The sequence below is a fragment of the Sciurus carolinensis genome, chromosome 14 (genome assembly GCF_902686445.1).
Source record: "Sciurus carolinensis chromosome 14, mSciCar1.2, whole genome shotgun sequence".
In the NCBI taxonomy this organism is placed as follows: Eukaryota; Metazoa; Chordata; class Mammalia; order Rodentia; family Sciuridae; genus Sciurus; species Sciurus carolinensis.
This window is the reverse complement of record NC_062226.1, coordinates 54,844,544-54,865,677: the sequence shown is the minus strand read 5'-3', so window position 1 is coordinate 54,865,677 and position 21,134 is coordinate 54,844,544. Positions and strand designations below refer to the sequence as shown.

At 33.9% G+C, this 21,134-nt stretch overlaps 1 protein-coding gene across 1 annotated transcript in view; it reads left to right on the top strand.

Moving 5' to 3' along the window:
* Nucleotides 1-21,134, top strand: part of Ccdc171 (coiled-coil domain containing 171) — a 370,550-nt gene that overhangs the window by 182,785 nt on the left and 166,631 nt on the right. Inside the window, 2 exon segments of the mRNA XM_047523648.1 lie at nt 17,246-17,472; nt 18,080-18,262. Coding sequence (XP_047379604.1) covers nt 17,246-17,472; nt 18,080-18,262 — 410 coding nt within the window.

Below are 21,134 nucleotides of genomic sequence, written 5' to 3'. Positions count from 1 at the left end.
CCCCCATTATGAATCGGCATCTACTTATCAGAGAAAACATTTGGCCTTCAGTTTTTTTGGGACTGGCTTATTTTACTTAGCATTATATTCTCTAGTTCTACTCATTTACCTATAAATGCCATAATTTTATTCTTTTTTATGCTTGAGTGATATTCCATTATGTATATATACCACAGTTTCTTTATCCATTCATCTATTGAAGGACATCTAGTTTGGTTCACAGTCTAGCTGTTGTGAATTGAGCTGCTGTAAACATTATATGGCTGCGTCACTGTAGTATGCTGATTTTAAGTCCTTTGGGTATAAGCTAAGGAATGGAATAGCTCATCCCCAGCCCTTTTTTGTATTTTATTTAGAGACAGGGTCTCATTGAGTTGCTTAGCACCTTGTCATTGCTGGGTTTGGCTTTGAACTTGAGATCCTCCTGCCTCAGTCTCCTGAGTCACTGGGATTACAGGAGTGCGCCACCACGCCCAGCTCCATGAGTGTAAATCTTTATGTATTTTTATGGTGGTTTTTTTTTTTTTTTTTTGCAGTTTTTTGATTTTTTGAAAAATAGATCACTGCTTTGAAGCAAACATTGCAGTGATTGGCTCCCAAGTTTGAAACTGATCTCCATATTCACATTTCTCAAATTTTTAGCCATCTAGAGACACAAGCATAGTTTTTGATCACAAGAATTTCTTTAAGGTTGTGATGTGTTGGGGTCACTAGGAAGGTATTGCATGTAAATAAGAAATAATAGTGAAAGATATTCCTGGGAAAGTAAGCAGGGACTAACTAGATTTATAGGCCTTTTCGGTTATGTTTAAGGAGTTTGAAATTTATTTCTTTAAAAAATTTTTTTTAGTTGTAGATGAACACAATATCTTTATTTTATTTATTTATTTTTATATGTGGTACTGAGGATTGAACCCAGTGCCTCACACATGTTAGGCAAATGCTCTACCACTGGGTCACAACTCCAGCCCCTTGAAATTTATTTCTGAATCTGAAGAGAGTCACTAAGGCTTAAAATCAGGGGGTCTGACAAGATCTTATTTGTGTGTTCTAAGTCATTCTGTCCACAATGTGGAGGATGGAATGAAGAGGGAAATACTGGAGAAGAGTAGAAAGACTCTTGCAATAATGTAGATGAGATGTGACCTTGAGCACAAGGAAAATGGAATAGGATAAAGAAATGCTAAGGACAGAATGTGGGAACAGTGGCAAGGGAGATGGAGATATAAAATATTACCATATGTTACCAGAAGTGAGTCAGAATTTAATACAGTTAACAATATACAGTGCTCTTATTACTAACATTATGAAATTACTCATTATTATCTATTATTAATATACTCATTATTAACATTACTTTTTTTGTCAAAGGAATGATTTCCAATCTTTCTGAATATGAGAACTCTATTTTATTTTTTTGTTGATTCTTTTTAGTTATACATGACAATAGAATCCATTCTGACATAATCATAAATGCATGAAATTTAGTTCGTTCTAATTTAGTCCCCAGTACTTCCCCTTTCCCTTCTGGGCTCCCTTGCCCTGTTCCCTTCCCTCTACTCTACTGATCTGTTTTGTTGTTGTTGTTGTTTGTTTTTTAAGATTAATGTCTTGTGGATGTACATGATGGTGAGATGCACTGTGGTATATTCATATATGTATGTAGGAAAGTTAGGTCAGATTCATTAAACTGTCTTTCCCTAGCCCATACCTTCTCTCTTCACTTTATTCCACTTTGTCTACTCCACTGATTTTTCTTCTATTCTTTTATTCCCTCCTTTATTTTGGATTAGCTTCTGCATATCAAAGAAAACATTAAACCTTTGACTTTTGGGGATTAGCTGATTTCACTTAGCATGATAGTCTTCAGTTCTATTTGCCAACAAATGCCATAAAGTCATTCTTTTTTATAGCTGAGTAATACTTTATTGTTTTATCCATTCATCTGTTGAAGGGCACCTAGGTTGACTCCATAGCTTAGCTATTGTGAATTGTACTGCTATAAAATTTGATGTGGCTGCATCTCTGTAGTAGGCTGATTTTTTTTTTTCTTCCTGATCTTACTTTTTATTGAGTATGCTGATTTAAAATCCTTTGGATAAAAAAAAAAATCCTTTGGATATATAATGAGGAGTGGTATAGCTGTGTCAAATGATGGCTGCATTCCTAGTTTTTTGAGGAATCTTCATACTGCTTTCCAGAGTAGTTGCACCCATTTGAAGTTCCACCAACAATGTGTGAGCGTATCTTTTTCCCCACTTCCTCACCAACATTTATTGTTGTTTTCTTGAAAATTGCCATTCTGATTGGAGTGAGATGAAATCTCTGTATAGTTTTAATTTGCATTTTTCTAATTGCTAGAGATATTGAACATTCTTCATATATTTGTTGAACATTTGTATTTCTTCTTTTGAGAAGTGTCTGTTTAGTTCCTTTGCCCATTTATTGTTTGGGTTTTTTTTTTTTTTTTTTAGTGTTAAGTTTTTTAAGCTCTTTTTATATCCTGGAGATTAATGCTCTATCTGAGGTGCTGGTGGTAAAGATTTTCTCCCATTCTGTAGGCTCTCTCTTCACATTATTGATTGTTTCCTTTGCTGTGAACAATCTTTTTAGTTTGATTCCATCCCATTTATTGATTTTTGATTTTACTTCTTGCACTTTTGGAGTCTTGTTAAGGAAGTCAGTTCCTAAACTGCCATGGTAGAAAGTTGGGCCTACTTTTTATTCTAGTAGATACAGGATTTGTTCTAGTGCCTACTGAGTCCTTGGTCCACTTTGAGCTGATTTTTGTGCAGGGTGAGAAATAGGGGTTTAATTTTATTTTTCTACATATGGATTTCAGCACCATTTGTTGAAGAGGCTATCATTTCTCCAGTGTATGTTTTTGGTGCCTTTGTGTGGTTTGAGATAGCTGTATTTATGTGGATTTGTCTCTGTGTCCTCGATTCTGTACCATTAGTCTATATATCTGTTTTGGTGCTAATACCATGCTGTTTTTGTAATATAGCTCTGTAGTATAATTTAAGGTCTGGTATTGTGATGCCTCTTGCTTTGCTTTTCTTGCTAAGAAGTACTTTGGCTATTCTGGGTCTCTTATTTTTTCACGTGAATTTCATGACAGCTTTTTCTGTTCTATGAAGAATGTCATTGCGATTTTAATAGGAATTGCTGCATTAAATCTGTATAGTACTTTTAGTGCAGTATATAATATGGCCATTTTGACAATGCTAATTTTACCTATCCAAGAGCATGGGAGATCTTTCTATTCTTCTAAGGTTTTCTTCAGTTTCTTTCTTTAGTGTTCTGTAGTTTTCATCATAGGGGTCTTTCACCTCTTTTGTTAGTTTGATTCCTAGGTATTTTGTTTTTCTGAGGCTATTGTAAATGGGATAGTTTTCCTAATTTCTCTTTCAGTGAATTCTTCACGGATATATAGGAATGCATTTGATTTATGGGTATTGATTTTATATCCTGCTATTTTGCTGAATTCATTTATTAGTTCTAGAAGTTTTCTGATGGATTTTTTTGGATCTTCTAAATATAGAATGTTGTTGGCAAATAGTGGTAGTTTGAGTTTTTCTTTTCCTGTTTGTTTCCCTTTAATTTGTTTCTTCTCTCTAATTGCTGTGGCTAGAGTTTCAAGGATGATGTTGAATAAAAGTGGTTTTTAGAGGGAATGCTTTTAGTTTTTCTCCAGTTAGAATGATGTTGGCCTTGGGTTTAGCATAAATAGTTTATAGTTTTTACAGTGTTGAGGTATGCTCCTACTATCCTAGCTTTTCTAGTGTTCTGAACATGGCAGTGCTCTTTTGTCAAATGCTTTCTCTACATCTACTGAGATGATTATATAATTCTTGTCTTTAAGTCTATTGATGTGATGAATTACATTTATTGATTTTTGTATGTTGAACCAACCTTGCATCCCTGGGATGAACCCCATTTGATTGTTGTGCATTATCTTTTTAATATGCTTTTATATGGGATTTGCCAGAATTTTATTGAAAATTTTTGCATCTATGTTCATCAGGGATGTTAGTCTGAAGTTTTCTTTCCTTGATGTGTCTTTGTCTGCTTTTGGTGGCAGGGTGATACTAGCTTCATGGAATGAGTTTGGAAGGGTTCCCTCCTTTTCTATATCATGGAATAATTTGAGAAATATTGGTGTTATTCTTCTTTGAAGGTTGTGTAGAACTTGGATGAGAGTATGTCTGGATCTGAACTTTGCTTAGTTGGTAGGCTTTTGATGGCTTCTTCTATTTCATTGCTTGAATTGATCTGTTTAAATTGTGCATGTCTTCCTGAGTCAATGTGAGTAGGTCATACGTCTCTAGAAATTTATCGATGACCTCATGATTTTCTATTTTATTGGAGTGTTAATTTTCAAAATAGTTTCTGATTATCATCTGTATTTCAGTATTTCCTTTTTCATTATGATATTTAGTAATTTGAGTTTTCTCTCTCTTTTCCTTAGTGTGCCTAAGGGTTTATAAATTTTGTTTTTTAAAAGAACCACTCTTTTGACAATTTTTTTGAATGTTTCTTTTGTTTCAATTTCATGGATTTCAGCTCTGATTTTAATTATTTCCTGTCTTCTACTGCTTTTGGTGTTGATTTGTTCTTCTTTTTCTAGGGTTTTGAGATGTAATGTTAGGTCATTTATTCATTGATTTTTCTGTTCTTTTAATGAAAGAGCTCAATGCAATGAACTTTCCTCTTAGCACTGCCTTTATAGTGTCTCAGAGATTTTGATATATTTTATCACTACTCTCATTTACCTCTAAGTATTTTTTTTATTTTAATCCCTGCTTTCTTCTGCTATCCATTCATCATTCAATAGCATATTATTTAGTCTCCAGATGTTAGAGTAGCTTCTACTTTTTATTCTATCATTGATTTCTAATTTCATTCCTTTATGATCTAATAGAATTCAGGGTATTATCTCCATGTTTTTGTGTTTGCTAGAGTTGCTTTGTGGCCTAAGATATGGTATATGTTAGAGAAGGCTCTATGTGCTGCAGAGAGGAAAGTATATTCACTCATTGATGGATGAAATATTCTATTTATGTCTGTTAAGTCTAAATTTTGATTGTATTCTTTAGTTCTATAGTTTCTTTGTTTAGTTTTTGTTTGGAGGATCTATCCAGTGGTGAGAGAAGTGTGCTAAATTCACCCAGTACTATTGTGTCGTGGTCTATTCAATTCTTGAAATTGAGAAGGGTTTGTTTGATGAATGTAGATGCTCTATTGTTTGGGGCATAAATATTTATGATTGTTATGTCTTTTTGATTTATAATTCCCTTAAGCAGTATAAAATGTCCTTCATTGTCCCTTCTGATTAACTTTGGCTTGAAGTATACTTTATCTGATATAAAGTTAGAAACTCCTTCTTGTTCATACTATCCATGTGAGTGAGGTGTTTTTCCCATCCTTTCACCTTCACTCTGTAGTTGTCTTTGCCTATAAGGTGAGTCTCTTTGAGAAGTGTATATTGTTGATTCTTGCTATTTAATCCATTCTGCCAGTTGCTGTCTTTTGATTGATGAGTTTAGACCATTAATGTTCAAGGTTATTATTAAGATATAATTTGTATTCTTGGTCATTTTGGCTTATTTCCAGTTTTTAATTTGATTAATTTCTCCTTAGATTGACTATTCCTTTAATCTAGTTCCTCCCTTTGCTTGTTTTTACTTTTTTTTTTTAAATTTCATCTTCATTGAATATTTTGTTGAGAATGTTCTGTAGTGCAGACTTTCTAGTTGTGAATTCTTTTAACTTGTTTATTCTGGAAGGTTTTTATTTCATCTTCAAATCTGAAGCTTAATTTTGATGGATATAGAATTCTTGGTTGCCATCCATTTTCTTTCACAGCTCAGTATGTGTTATTCCATGACCTCCTAGTTTTTAGGGTCTGGGTTGAACACAGCTGAGATCTGAATTGGTTTCTCCCTATACATAATCTGATATTTTTCTCTCACAGCCTTTAAAATTCTATCCTTATTCTATATGCTAGGCATTTTCATTATAATATGCCTTGATGTGGTTCTGTTGTAATTTTGTATATTTGGGGTCCTGTAAACCTTTTGTATTTGATTTTCCATTCATTCTTTAGACTTGGGAATTTTTCTGATATTATTTCATTGAAAAGATTGTGCACTCCTTTGATTTGTATCTCCACACCTTCATCTATCCCGATAAATCTTAACTTTGGTTTTTTCACATTATCCCATAATTCTTGGAAGTTTTTTCATGGTTTCTTAACATCTTCTCTCTATGGTCAACTCTATTTTCAAGATTATATTTTATCTCCATTTCATTTCCTGAGGTTCTGTCTTCCAAGTGGTCTAGTCTGTTGGTTATGCTATTGACTTTTTAATTTGGCTTATTGTTTTCTTCGTTTTGAGCATTTCTTCTTTCTTTTCCTTCAGAATCTCTGCCTTTTTATTGAAGTGATCTCTCACTTCCTGTATTTTCTTTCTGATTTCATTCCTTAAACTGTCCTTTACTTCACAGATCAGTTTAACTGTGTACATTCTAAACTCCTTCTCTGACATTCTTCCATTGTGTTGTGAATGGATTCTGTTATTGGAGTATCTTGGTTTGCTTAGGGTGATTTTATTCCCTTGCTTTTTCCTGTTGTTTGTGTGTCTACCCATCTAACACTACAGATCTGAGGCAGTAGAGTTCCTACCCTGTGGGCTTATACTGTCCTTAAAAGTTTCCAGTACCTCACTGTTTAGGGGGAGACAAAAAATAACAACCAATGCAAGCACTATATAGCATTAAAGCAAATAGTTCCTACTATGATGTCTACAGTGTTAATTATCAATAAACAAATGATATGATCAGTTTTTGCCTGTAATGAATACAGCAAGTCTGCAAAAGGGTTTACAATTTTAAGTGGTGGATAGGGAGTGAACAGAAGTGATATAGGATGTGATGATTATGAGAGAGGAGAGAAGAATTAAAGGATGAGTGAAAGAGAACAATAGAGATTGACTATTAGTGGAGGAAAAGAGAATCAAGGAAACAGAAGAAAAAATATGTATAAAGTAAAAATTTAAAAAAAAAAATAAAAATAAATACAAAATGAAACTAAAATATACCAATCAAATATCCTAGTTCACAGAAAACTATTGCATGAAAAATAACTGGCTTCAAAAATGCTAGAAATGAGAAAAAAAATATGAAAATGTACCTTTTCCCCCACATCCTCGCCAATACCTATTGTTGCTTGTATTCTTGATAATCACCATTCTAATTGGGGTGAGATGGAATCTTAGGGTAGTTTTGATTTGCATTTCTCTTATTACTAGGGATGTTGAACATTTTTTCATATATCTGTCGATTGCTTGTAGATCTTCTGTGAAGTGTCCGTTCATTTCCTTAGCCCATTTGTTGATTGGGTTATTTGTATTCTTGGTGTAGAGTTTTTTGAGTTCTTTATATATTCTGGAATTTAGTGCTCTATCTGAACTATGAGTGGCAAAGATTTTCTCCCACTCTGTAGGCTCTGTCTTCACATTGCTGGCAGTTTCCTTTGCTGAGAGAAAGCTTTTTAGTTTGAATCTATCCCAGTTATTGATTCTGGCTTTTATTTCTTGTGCTATGGGAGTCCTGTTAAGGAAGTCTGATCCTAAGTCGACATGTTGAAGATTTGACCCGACTTATTCTTCTATAAGATGTAGGGTCTCTGGTCTGATTCCAAGGTCCTTGATACATTGTGAGTTGATTTTTGTGGAGGGTGAGAGATAGGGGTTTATTTTCATTCTGTTGCATATAAATTTCCAGTTTTCCCAGCACCATTTGTTGAAGAGGCTATCTTTTCTCCATTGCATTTTTTTGGCCCCTTTGTCTAGTATGAGAAAATTGTATTTATTTGGGTTTGTGTCCTTGTCCTCTATTCTGTACCATTGATCTACCTGCCTATTTTGGTGCCAGTACCATGCCGTTTTTGTTACTGTTGCTTTGTAGTATAGTTGAAGTTCTGGTATTGCGATACCCCCTGCTTCACTCTTCCTGCTAAGGATTGCTTTAGCTATTCTGGGTTTCTTATTCTTCCAGATGAATTTCATGATTACTTGCTCTATTTCTGTAAGGTATGTCATTGGGATTTTAGTTGGAATTGCATTGAATTTGTATAGTGCTTTTGGTAGTATGGCCATTTTGACAGTATTAAATCTGCCTATCCAAGAACATGGGAGATCTTTCCATCTTCTAAGGTTTTCTTTAATTTCTTTCTTTAGTATTCTGTAGTTCTCATTGTAGAGGTCTTTCACCTCTTGTTAGATTGATTCCCAAGTATTTTATTTTTTCGAGGTTATTGTGAATGGCGTAGTTTTCCTAACTTCTCTTTCTGAAGATTTATCACTTATGTATAAAAATGCATTAGATTTATGAGCATTGATCTTATATCCTGCTACTTTACTGAATTCACTTATGAGTTCTAAAAGTTTTCTGGTGGAATTTCCAGGTTCCTCTAAATATATAATCATGTCATCAGCAAATAGGGATAGTTTGAGTTCTTCTTTTCCTATTCATATCCCTTTAATTTCTTTGGTTTGTCTAATTGCTCTGGTTAGAGTTTCAAGGATAATGTTGAATAGAAGTGGTGAAAGAGGGCATCCCTGCCTTGTTCCAGTTTTTAGGGGGAATGCTTTCAGTTTTTCACCATTTAGAATGATATTGGCCATGGGCTTATCATAGATGGCCTTTACAATGTTAAGGAATGTTCCCACTATCCCTATTTTTTCTAGTGTTTTGAGCATGAAGGGATGCCATATTTTATCAAATACTTTTTCTGCATCTATCGAAATAATCATGTGATTCTTGACTTTAAATCTATTGATATGGTGAATTACATTTATTGATTTCTGGATGTTGAACCAACCTTGCATCCCTGGGATAAAACCCACTTGATCGTGGTGCACTATCTTTTTAATATATTTTTGTATGCGATTTGCTAAAATTTTGTTATGTATTTTTGAGTTGATGTTCATTAAGGATATTGGTCTGAAATTTTCTTTCCTCGATGTGTCTCTGTCTGGTTTAGATATCAGGGTGATATTGGTTTCATAGAATGAGTTTGGAAGGGTTCCCTCCTCTTCTATTTCTTGGAAATCTTTGAGAAGTATTGGAATGAGCTCTTCTTTAAAGGTTTTGTAGAACTCAGCTGAGAACCCATCTGGTCCAGGATGTTTCTTTGTTGGTAGGCTTTTGATGACTTCTTCTATTTCATTACTTTAAATTGATGTATTTAATTTGTGTATGTCCTCCTCATTCAGTTTAGGTAATTCATATGTCTCTAGAAACCTGTTGATGTCTTCGAGATTTTCTATTTTGTTTGAGTATAGATTTTCAAAATAGCTTCTAATTATGTTTTGTATTTCACTCGTGTCTGTTGTGATATTTCCTTGTTCATTCCAAATTTTAGTAATTTGAATTTTCTCTCTCCTCTTTGTTAGTGTGGCTAAGGGTTTATCAATTTTGTTTATTTTTTCAAAGAACCAACTATTTATTTTGTCGATTTTTTCTATTGTTTCTTTTGTTTCAATTTTGTTGATTTCAGCTCTGATTTTAACTATTTCCTATCTTCTACTACTTTTGGTGTTGCTCTGTTCTTCCTTTTCTAGGGCTGTGAGCTGTAGTGTTAGGTCGTTTATTTGTTGATTTTTTTCTTCTTTTACTGAATGCGCTCCATGAAATAAATTTTCCTCTAAGAACTGCTTTCATAGTGTTCCAGAGATTTTGATATGATGTATCTTTGTTCTCGTTTACCTTTAAGAATTTTTTTTATCCCCCCCCAATGTCTTCTGTTATCCATTCATCATTCAATAGCGTATTGCTTAATCTCCAGTTGTTGGAGTAGTTTCTGTTTTTTATTTTGTCATTTATTTCTAATTTAAATGCATTATGATCTGATAGAATACAAGGTAGTATCTCTATCTTCTTGTATTTGCTAACAGTAGCTTTGTGGCATAATATATGATCTGTTTTAGAGAAGGATCCGTGTGCTTCTGAGAAATAGTGTATCTGCTCTTTGTTGGATGGTATATTCTATAAATGTCTGTTAAGTCTAAATTATTGATTGTGTTATTAAGATCTATGGTTTCTTTGTTTAGTTTTTGTTTGGAAGATGTGTCCAGTGGGGAGAGAGGTGTGTTAAACTTACCTAGTATTATTGTGTTGTGGTCTATTTGATTCCTAGAATTGAGAAGGATTTGTTTGATGTACATGGATGAGCCACTGTTTGGGTAATAGATATTTATGATTATTATGTCTTGCTGATATATGCTTCCCTTAAGCAGTATGAAATGTCCTTCCTTATCCCTTCTAACTTTGCCTTGAAGTCCACATTATCTGATATGTGGATGGATACTCCAGCTTTTTTGCTCTGTTCTTGTGTGTGGTATGTTTTTTCCCCATCCTTTCACCTTTAGTCTATAGGTATCTCTTTCTATGAGATGAGTCTCTTGCAGGCAGCATATTGTTGGATCTTTCTTTTTAATCCAATCTGCCAGTCTGTGTCTTTTGATTGATGAGTTCAGGTCATTAACATTCAAGGTTATTATTGAGATATGATTTGTATTCCCGGTCATTTGGCTCACTTTTTTTTTTTTTGACACGACTTGGTTTCTTCTTTATTTGGCTATTCCTTTAGGGTAGTTCCTCCTTTTGCTGATTTACATCATTGTTTTTCATCTCTTCTTCATGGAATATTTTGCTGAGAATGTTCTATAGTGCCAGCTTTCTTTTCGTAAATTCTTTTAGCTTTTGTTTATCATGGAAGGATTTTATTTTGTCGTCAAATCTGAAGGTAAGTTTTGCTGGGTATAAGATTCTTGGTTGGAATCCATTTTCTTTCAGGGCTTGAAAAGTGTTGTTCCAGGCCTTCTAGCTTTTAGGGTCTGGGTTGAAAAATCTGCTGATATCCATATTGGTTTCCCCCTGAATGTAATTTGATTCTTTTCGCTCGCAGCCTTTAACATTCTGTCTTTATTTTGTATGTTAGCTATTTTCATTATAATGTGCCTTGGTGTGGGTCTGTTGTAATTTTGTGTATTTGGAGTCCTATAAGCCTCTTGTACTTGATTTTCCATTTCATTCTTCAGATTTGGGAAATTTTCTGATATTGTTTCATTGACTAGATTGTTCCTTTGGTTTGTTTTTCTAAGCCTTCCTCAATCCCAATAATTCTTAAATTTGGCCTTTTCATGATAACCCATAATTCTTGTAGATTCTGTTCATGATTTCTTACCTTCTTCTCTGTTCAACTTTGTTTTCAAGGTTAAATATTTTGTCTTCAATGTCTGAGGTTCTGTCTTCCAGGTGTTCTATCCTATTGGTTATACTTTCTATGGAGTTTTTAATTTGGTTTGTTGTTTCCTTCATTTCAAGGATTTCTGTTTGTTTTTTATTTCAGTATCTCTAACTCTTTATTGAAATGATCTTTTGCTTCCCACATTTGCTCTTTTAACTGTTGATTGGTACGATCATTCAAAGCCTGCATTTGCATTTTCATCTCATTGTTTGCTTCTCAGATCATTTTAATTATGTACATTCTGAACACTCTTTCTGACATTTCTTCTGCCATGCTGTCATTGGATTTTATTGATGTAGCATCTAGGTTTGTTTGGGACATTTTTTCCCCTTGTTTTCTCATATTGGTCAGGCATCTACCCCTCTAGTAGTGAAACTCTGAGATATTGCAGATTTCCTCTATTGACTAATATTGTCTCTGTAGATTTCTAATAACTCACCTCCTAGCCTTCAGTAGGCTGAAGTCTTGGAGGAACTTGATAATGTAGTGCTCCACAAGGAAGCTGCCTCTCTAGGGGTGGTGGCCTTCAGGTGGGGTATATTCCCTGCTAGTGGCAGAGGTGCCTCCACTTGTTGACTGATAGTCAGTCAAAAGGAGGACTAGACGGGGGACTGGGGCATGGCTGGTCTGGCCCTGTGTCTTTGGTTCTACTGCCCTGGTGGGAAAGCCTCCCCTGGCGGGGAAGACTCACCCGGTGGGGAAGTCTTACTGGGCAGCTGTCCTCCGAAAAGTTTCTTTGAGTCCAGAACTACCACCTGGGCTGGGCAGCCCTCCTCTGTGACGGTCCCAGGGGTCGGGTCTACCTCCTGGGCCAGGGAGCCTTGCCCTGCGAGTGAGACTCTCACTGGGTAGCCCTCCTTGCATCATTCCCTGGGGTCCGGAACTACCGCCTGGACTGGGGAGCCTCGCCCTGCACTGAAGTCTCTCGCTGGGCTGCCCTCCTCTGAGATGCCGCCTGCGGCTGGGTCCTGCCGCTAGTCCTGGGACTCTCACTCTGTTCTGAAGCCTCTCACCGAGCAGCCTCTCCTCTACAATGTTCCCGTTTGTCCAGGTTCACAGCTCCAGTGGGGGAGTCTTGCTGGACAACTCTACTCCACAAAGTTCCCTGTGTTCTGGGACTACTGCCACATCCGGGTAGCCTCACCCAGTGGGAAAGACTCCCCTGGTGGCTCTGAGTTGGTCCCGAGTCTCTCAATACCTCCTCTTCTTGAATCCTGAGTCCTGGAGTGACATGAAGAGCAGTCACCCTCTAGTTCGCCATCTTGAAAACCTACAAACAAATTTTATAGCTGCATTTTCTATTTCTGTGAAGAACATCATTGGAATTTTGATGGAAATTTTGTTGAATCTGTTTAGTGCTTTTGGTACTATCACCATTTTGAAAATATTAATTCTGCCTATCCAAGAATATGGATATGGTCTTCTTCAATTTCTTTCTTTAGAATTTTTTTTCTATAGTTTTCATAGTAAATGTTCTTCACCACTTTTGTTAGATTGATTCCCAATTATTTATTTATTTTCTTTCTTTCTTTTTGAGGCTATTATGAATGGGATAATTTTCATAATTTCTTCTTGGCATATTTATCATTGAACTATAGGAATGTAATTGATCATGGGTGTTGATCTTGTACCTTGCTACTTAGCTAAATTCATTTATCAGTTCTAGAGGTCTTCTGGTGGTTTTATTTATTTATTTATTTTGGTCTTCTAAATATAAGATCATGTCATCAGCAAGCAAAGATAATTTGAGCTCTTCTTTTCCTAGTTGTATCCCTTTAATGTCCTTCTCTTGCCTAATTGTGATTTGGCTAGAGTTTCAAGGAGTATGTTGAATATGAGTGGTAAAAGTAGGCAGTGTTGTCTTGTTCCTGTTTGTAGAGGAAATGCTTTCAGTTTCTTCATTCAGAATAATGTTGGCCTGGGGTTTATGATATATAACCTTTACAGTGTTGAGGTAAATTCCTTCAATCCCTAGTTTTTCTAGTGTTTTAAACATGAATGGGTGCTGTACTTTGTCAAATGCTTTTTCTGCATTGATCAAGAATCATGGGATTCTTGTCTTTAAGTCCATTTATGTGGTGAATGACATTTATTGATTTTGGTACGTTGAGCTAAACTTACATCCCGGGATGAAATCCACTTGATCATGGTGCACTATCTTCTTCTTCTTCTTTTTATGTTGTACTGAGAATTGAACCCAGGGCCTTGTGCACATGAGGCAGGCACTCTACCCACTGAGCTATATCCCCAGTCCGTGGTGCACTATCTTTTAAATGTGTTTTATATGTGGTTTGCCAATTTTTTTTTAATTTTTAAAGACTGCATTTTGATTCATTGTATGCAAATGGTATACAACTTTAAGAATTTTTGCCTATGTTCATCAAGGATATTGATCTGAGGTTTTCTTTCTTTAATGTGTCTTTGGTTTTGGTATCAGGGTGATACTGGCTTCGTAGAATGAATTTGGCAGTGTTCCCTCCTCTTCTAATTCATGGAATCATTTGAGGAGGATAGGCATTAATTTTTCCTTAAAGGTTTGGTAGAACTCCACTGAGAATATATCTAGTCCTTGACTTTTCTTTTTGGAAGGCTTTTTATAGTGGCTTCAATTTCATTACTTGAAATTGATACGTTTAAGTTTTCTGTATCCTCCTGGTTCAATTTGGTTAGGTCATATGTCTCTAGGAATTTGTGAATATCTTCAAGATTTTCTAGTTTATTGATGTATAAATTTTCAAAATAGTTTCTGATGATCCTATGGTATCCAGTAGTGTCTGTGGTGATCCATTTTAATTAGGAAAAAATATCATAGACTGCTCTTTTCCCATGTTAGTTGTATTTTTAGTAGCAATTGACTTCTATAATATTATCAAAAGACTTAATTTTATTACTCACAACATCATGAGCATATATTATTTATGTCTCTGTTTTGTTAAGGCTAAAGATAAAAATGGCAATGGTATTGCAAGTTAATGTGAAGGAACTCACATTAAGTTATAGTAAATAACTTTTCAAATTCCCCACTGTCTCCGCCATGAAATCTGTAATCCTCAGGTTTAAAAATAGTGGTTGATAACAGTTCTTTATGAATTTTCTTTGAAGAGTTTAACTGAAGTTTTGTAGTTTTACCCTTTCTATTGGAAAAAATAATTTCAGAATATAGTATCTGCTTTTTCTTTCTCTTTCTTTTTGTATTGCTAGGGATCAAGCCTGGTGTCTTCATGTGTGCTAGAAGGTTGCAACCGCTCAGTTGCAACCTTAGCCCTGAGGTCTGTTTCTTAATGAAACACTTTACTAAATGGGAAAAAGTGACTGATAAATGGATTTAACATAAAGAAGAATTTGTTAAATATAACAAGTGAAAAATTTAAAACAGTCTAGACAAGAAATGTGAGGAATTTTATTGACCTTATTTTTTTTCTCTTTATCATTATACAAATAATTTTACAACTATGTCACTAGAGGATATTTTCTTTATTTAATATATAATTAATTGTACTCCATACTGTACAATGTGAACTATTTTGTAAAAACATTTCTTCTTTATTAAATCATAAATTATTTAGTACTCTTACTGTAATTCACTTGAGAGTCAACAGTCAGGAACTCAGAGTGTATTTCTCTTTCCCACTTCTTAAAAATTCAGAAGAAGGTCTTGTGGAATTATTATTTCATTTAACTTTTCAGAGTGGTCAGAGTCTATACAACATATTTCTGTGATGTAGCAGAAAAACACTATTTATTAAAATTTAATCATAGTTGATTTTGCTTTTTTTTTAAATATTTTTTTAGTTGTCAATGAACTTATTTATTTATTTATATATTTATTTATTTATTTATTTATACGTGGTACTGAGAATCGAACCCAGTGTCTCACACATGCTAGGCAAGTGCTCTACCATTGAGCCATGACTCCAGTCCCAGTTGATTTTGCTTTTAAGGCTCTTGATTTTGAAAATGTTTTTCGTTTTTATATTCCTTAATTTGTGGGGGCATGGGGAGGTACTGAGGAATTAACCCAGGGGCAGTTTACCACTGAACTCTTTTTATGTTTTATATCCCACGACCTTTTTTTTTTTTTTTTTTTTTTTTTTTGAGTCAGAGTCTCACTAAGTTGCTGAGGCTGGCTTGAACTTGTGATCCTTCTGACTTAGTTTCTGGAACCACGCTGGGATAACAGACAGGTGCTACCATGCCTGGTTATATCCCTTAAATATTTCTAAAAACAATAAACTTTTATATTTTTTATTTAAAAATACTTGTGGCATACCATTAAAGTTAATTAATTTCTCTTGTTATTATTGAATACATTCTTGTGTTCAGTATTGTTGCAGTTGCTATGGAAGTAAAATGAAATATGATTATATCAATAAACATAAAAATATCCATGTATGGTAAACTGGCACAAAATTTTAAGTTGAAAAATGACACAAAGAATTAGAAGATAGTTGGAGAAACAGGAAATGCATATATTTGGTATTGAAATGGTATATTATATTGAATGTTATAGACAAATACTGTTCATTCAACAGTGAACTACTTAATTCATGTTGGTGTTCAGTAATTCATCAAATCAGTGTTCTGCATTATATGTTGATTGTTATAAAAAGTTACTAAATTCTTTTCCATTCATTATTTAAGGAATCTATTAACAGAAGAATTATTTTAATTGTACTTTGTATGCCTTTTGTCCGTGGGATTCTCATTGTTTACAATGAGTGGCATATAGAATTGAACTTACATTACCTTGTATTTATATTCTTAGAAGTCAATGAATCGATAATTGATAGAAATAAATTTTATATGGAGTATATTATACTTTTAGCCAATTAATGATTTTGATTTTGGTGTGTAAACCTATAGAAATGTTTTTCAAATTTTGACTGCTATATAAATTTTAAAAATTATCTTTTATACATTGAGGAATAAATGAAATGGAATAAAGCTCAAATTTGAGAATATAGGGTCTCTGTGAGGCAGTTCTCTATGCCATGGAGAATCACTGATCAGTCACCTCAGTCAGTGTTGCTCTTTAGTGTTGAACCATACATAATCCAACAATTATAAAAGACATTTTCGTTGGGTAAAACTGGCTAAATTTTCTTTTTCTACTTATGATGTAAGGCAAGATTTAAATTAACTCCAACAGCAGAGGCTCTTGAAATGTAGAATGGTATACTACTGAATTTAAATAATCTCTGCATGCTTGTCATTTTATACTGATAGTGTCAGAAGACAAGTAATGACAGATTAAGACCTGCCTAGCAGAGGGAAAACTAAATTACACGACTTTTATGAAGGCATAAATAAACCTATTAACCATTATCTGGAATACCAATTAGTAGAAAGAGCACTGACAATTTTATTTATCAACATTAAACACAATTATTAATTACAGACCTGATGAATCTAGCAGTAAGCAGACCATGTTGGATATGCTGGGACCTCAAGTCCATTATATGAGAGGGATGATTACTGAAATCCTGTGGGGAAATAAGTAATTGTACTCGTAAAATGTTGATTGCCTTGGAATAAGGCAAATTATAGTTTCTTGTCCAGGAATATAAATAGTATGGCATTTTGGTAACAAACTGTAGTAGTTGTAAATAGAAAATGATTTTATGTAAGGTTTTAAAAGAAAGAAAAGAGTAATGAATTTTTAGTGTCATAGTGTTCCATGTGAATGACATATTATAAATACATGCAGATTTTCTTCAGATATATTGTTGAGTAGGTAAGCTGTTTTCTGTGTACACCTTTCCACAGAGAAAATTAATGTGAAAGGTGACTTTTTGCATGAATTATTATTAAAAATATTCTTTTTTTTCATATTGTGATTAGCAGTGGCCATGTGCCCATTATGGTACATACGTAATTTCATTGAATACTGTGCTTTTTTTTTTTTCCCCCTTTCTTTTTCCTTTGAAGATCCAAATTCCAGAATTTGTGGACATTTACTCATAGGTACAGCGAAAAGTTCTTTTGCAAAACTCATGGATAAAATTAGTCTGGCAATGGAGAGTATACCTCTGCATAATGGCAGGAGTATATCATATGTAGAAAAAGATTCCCTGGTTCAGAGGCTGGCCCGCGGACTTCACAAAGTAAACACATTGGCCCTGAAATATGGTTTGCGTGGCCATGTGCCCATTATGGTATGTCATTTAACACTGACTTTAGTACTGTAGATTTAATTTTAAATCAGACTTATAGTTTAAATCATTTGTATATAATGTATTTAGATTGTCTTTAGATTTCATGTAAACTTTTAATGCAACAAATAAATATAAATAGATGAGTGAAAGGAAGTCTAGTAGAGTAGAGGAAAGAGAATGGAGAGAGGACACAAGGGAAAAGGTGTAGGATGATGAACTGAAATTGAATTTCATGCAAGTGCATTTGTCAGGATAAACCCAACTACTATGTATAACTGTAAAGCTCCAATTTTTAAAAAAGTACTTCTGAATAATCCTGGCATTAGTTCTAAGTATATTGTTCTCTATGTGTACAGTGTCACAGATTTGTATCAGACCCAACAATTCAATTTTCTAGCCACCTAGATAATTTCTTCAGGTGTTCATTTCATATAAGCCAAATTATTGATCACATGAAAAGAAGCTTTTACCTCCAAGTTTCAGTAATAGCTAAGTATTTTGTTTTGTATAATCTAAATTACATTTAACTTAGTAAAATGGTCAGTGCTATTGATTTATTAGTAAATCTGTAGCTACTGCTTGTAAAATCGCTCTTGTTTAATAACAGAAAAGCACAGCATCATTACAAAAGCAAATATTTGGATTTACACAAAGACTGCATGCAGCAGAAGTAGAACGCCGCTCACTGCGCCTGGAGGTTACAGAATTCAAACGAAACGTGAATGAAATGAAAAAGGAGCTTGACAAAGCCCAGGGCCTCCAAATGCAGTTAAATGAATTTAAGCACTCTGTAAGTATATGTGATTTAGAAAACTGGTTTTGGTGATATCTATCTCTATGTCTTTTTTCCCCCTTTTATTGTTTGGTTTAAAAAAATAATTCAAAGTCCCATTAATAGAATTTCTTCACGTAACTTTCCTTTTAAAATACCTACAGTTGAGGAGCCTGATGTTTGGGGAGGGGGATTTCCTTTCTTCTCTCCTTATATTGAATATTTTGAATGAATTAGATTTTTTAGTATAAAATCAAGTGACTTTTCCAAAGAAAGACTCATTTTGTCTAACTTGCCATAAAGATTTGTATGTATTTCTAAAAGCAGTGGATAGTTGAAAAAGAAAGGCTGTGTGACAAATAACATTAGATCAATATGTAAATGGATGAGTACAATAAAAACACAGGTATCCACATGTTCTATTTATAGTTGAGTTAGTGTTTTGCCCATTAGAACTACTATGGTGCTGTTTCGAAATGCAAATAGAGAAACAGTTAAAAGATTTCCCTGAAATCTCCAATGGTTACATAACTGACGACAACAAATACAAATATGAACGTGAAATTTGTTCTTAAACCTAGCAATGCACTACTTTTAGACCTCTTTCTTCGGGACACCCAAGTTTTGTAGGCATAATTCAGTTTAAATATACTTTTTAAATGTATCTTTCAGTTAATTTGGAATTTGCTGTTTTAACATTTGTGGCAACAGAGGCAGTGGCAAGGAGTAGTTATTAATCCTATGATAATATAAATTTCTGATATTAATTATTTCTCCAAATAGTTATACCTTCAAAGGGCAGAGGGTTCCTATGAATTGACAGAACCAAGTAATCATGAATTAAGCCCTAGTTTTCTTTCAATCAACTGTCTTAAAGATACCACAATTTTCCACTCATTTTCTTAGTTTTTTTGCTCATAAAAGAAAAATGTATGAGGTGCTTCAACAATTTATCCAAGTAAGGAAGCAATTCATGTTGACCATAAATGACAGTCAAGTAACATGTTTGAGAAGAAAGTTTAAGTCACTCTAATCTTACCCTTCCAGAATCAGTCACTATTGAAATGTGTATGCATTTTGTTGACCATAGTTTTCTTTGTGTGTATGTGTGCCTTTGTGGATAGACATAGTATAGAAATGTATGTACAATTTGCCCCCTGATTTATATTAATAAATAAATATTTTACTTAGAGTATGGTATTTTCCTGAGCCATTATTAATTTTATTTTGGATAAAGGAACACAATTCTGAAATATATATGTGTCAAAATTTTGTTCCCCTATTCGTAGACATGCAATTTTTTGACATTGTACTTAAATAGTAAAGAGCTATTTATGCTTTTAAAGACCAGTTCCTCAATGGAACCCATTATTCTATATAATTAAAGTAACTCTAATAAAAATTAAAGCCAGGGACTGGGATGGGGGGGCTTAGTGGTAGAGCGCTTACCTAGCACATGTGAGGCACTGGGTTCAATCCTCAGCACGACATAAAAATAAATAAATAAAATAAAGCTATTGTGTCCATCTACAACTAAAAAAAAATTAAAACCAGTTCTTTTGAATTGTATCTCTATTTTGATTTACTTCCAATCATATATACAAATGAAATTTGGAATCTTGAGATAGTTTGCCAAAATGGATAGAGATAGCTCTTGATGCAATTTGAGGTCTAGAATATAGTCAACAAAATTTAGGTTTAGATGATAGCAACTTTCCTGAAAATTGGAAGACTCTTTATGTTGTAGACTATGTATGAAGCATTGTAGATATTACATATAATTTCATTTCCTGGTTCTTATTTCTTTATTGAGAAAATAATTTAGCAACTTCTCTTTGACAATATAACATTTTTTACATTTTATTTTTGATACCAGGGATTGAACCTAGGGGCATTTAACCACTGAGCCACATCCTCAGGTTATTTTAAAAATTTTTTTAATTTTGAGACAGGGTCTCACTGAGTTGTTTAGGGTCACACTAAATTGTGGAAGCTGGCTTTGAACTTGTCATACTCTTGCCTCAGCCTCCCAAACTGCTGGGATTATAGGCATGTGCCATTGTGCCTGGCACCATTTTTTTTTTTTTTTTTTTTTGATTAATAGTCAGGGCTCAATTTCCAGAGTCTAGAGAAAAAGTTTAGAATTTGAAGAAAATTTGGTGGGAGGTGACAAAATCCTCTTGTAAGGTTTTTCTTCTAATTAACTGACTTGCAGCAAAGCCTAAGAATATGTTTTAGGAAATGTTTAATGTGAATTAATTCCTCTGAAGTGTAGGAATAAAAATTGGATTAATTAGAGTAATAACTGAGGGAATGAGGTCTATAATTTTTATATTTTGGAATACTATTTTAAGTTATGAAGTAATAAAGTAATGATTTCTAACATTTAAGATCACGTATCAAGCACTGACCTCGTTATTTTACAGTTGCTGATTCATTTTATCCCCATAGTAATGTCATATAATTTAATAGTTAAATAATATTATTATCCATATTTTACAGATGAAGAGAGAGTATGGGTCACAGAGCTATGTAACTTGTCCAAATTCACACAGGGGGTGGAAATGACAGGATTTGAACCTGGGTAGTCTAGCTAACTCCTAAATTCATACTTTTGACCACCTCACTATAATGGTTAACAAATATACCTGTGTAAACAAAGAATTATTTTATTAAAAACAGATGGAAAAAAGATGCTTTTTTCTACTCAAAAAATCAGGAAGTATCCTTGTAACCACTCATCTTTCACTGATTTCAGGCAAAGTATATTAAAAAAAAAAAAAAAGAAAGAACTTCTTTATGGTTGATCTAAAAGGAAACATCCTGCCTGCCAAAAGCTATTCAGAGCTTTCATTGTTTTGGAATACTATGTTCATCTTCTGGCAGTTGT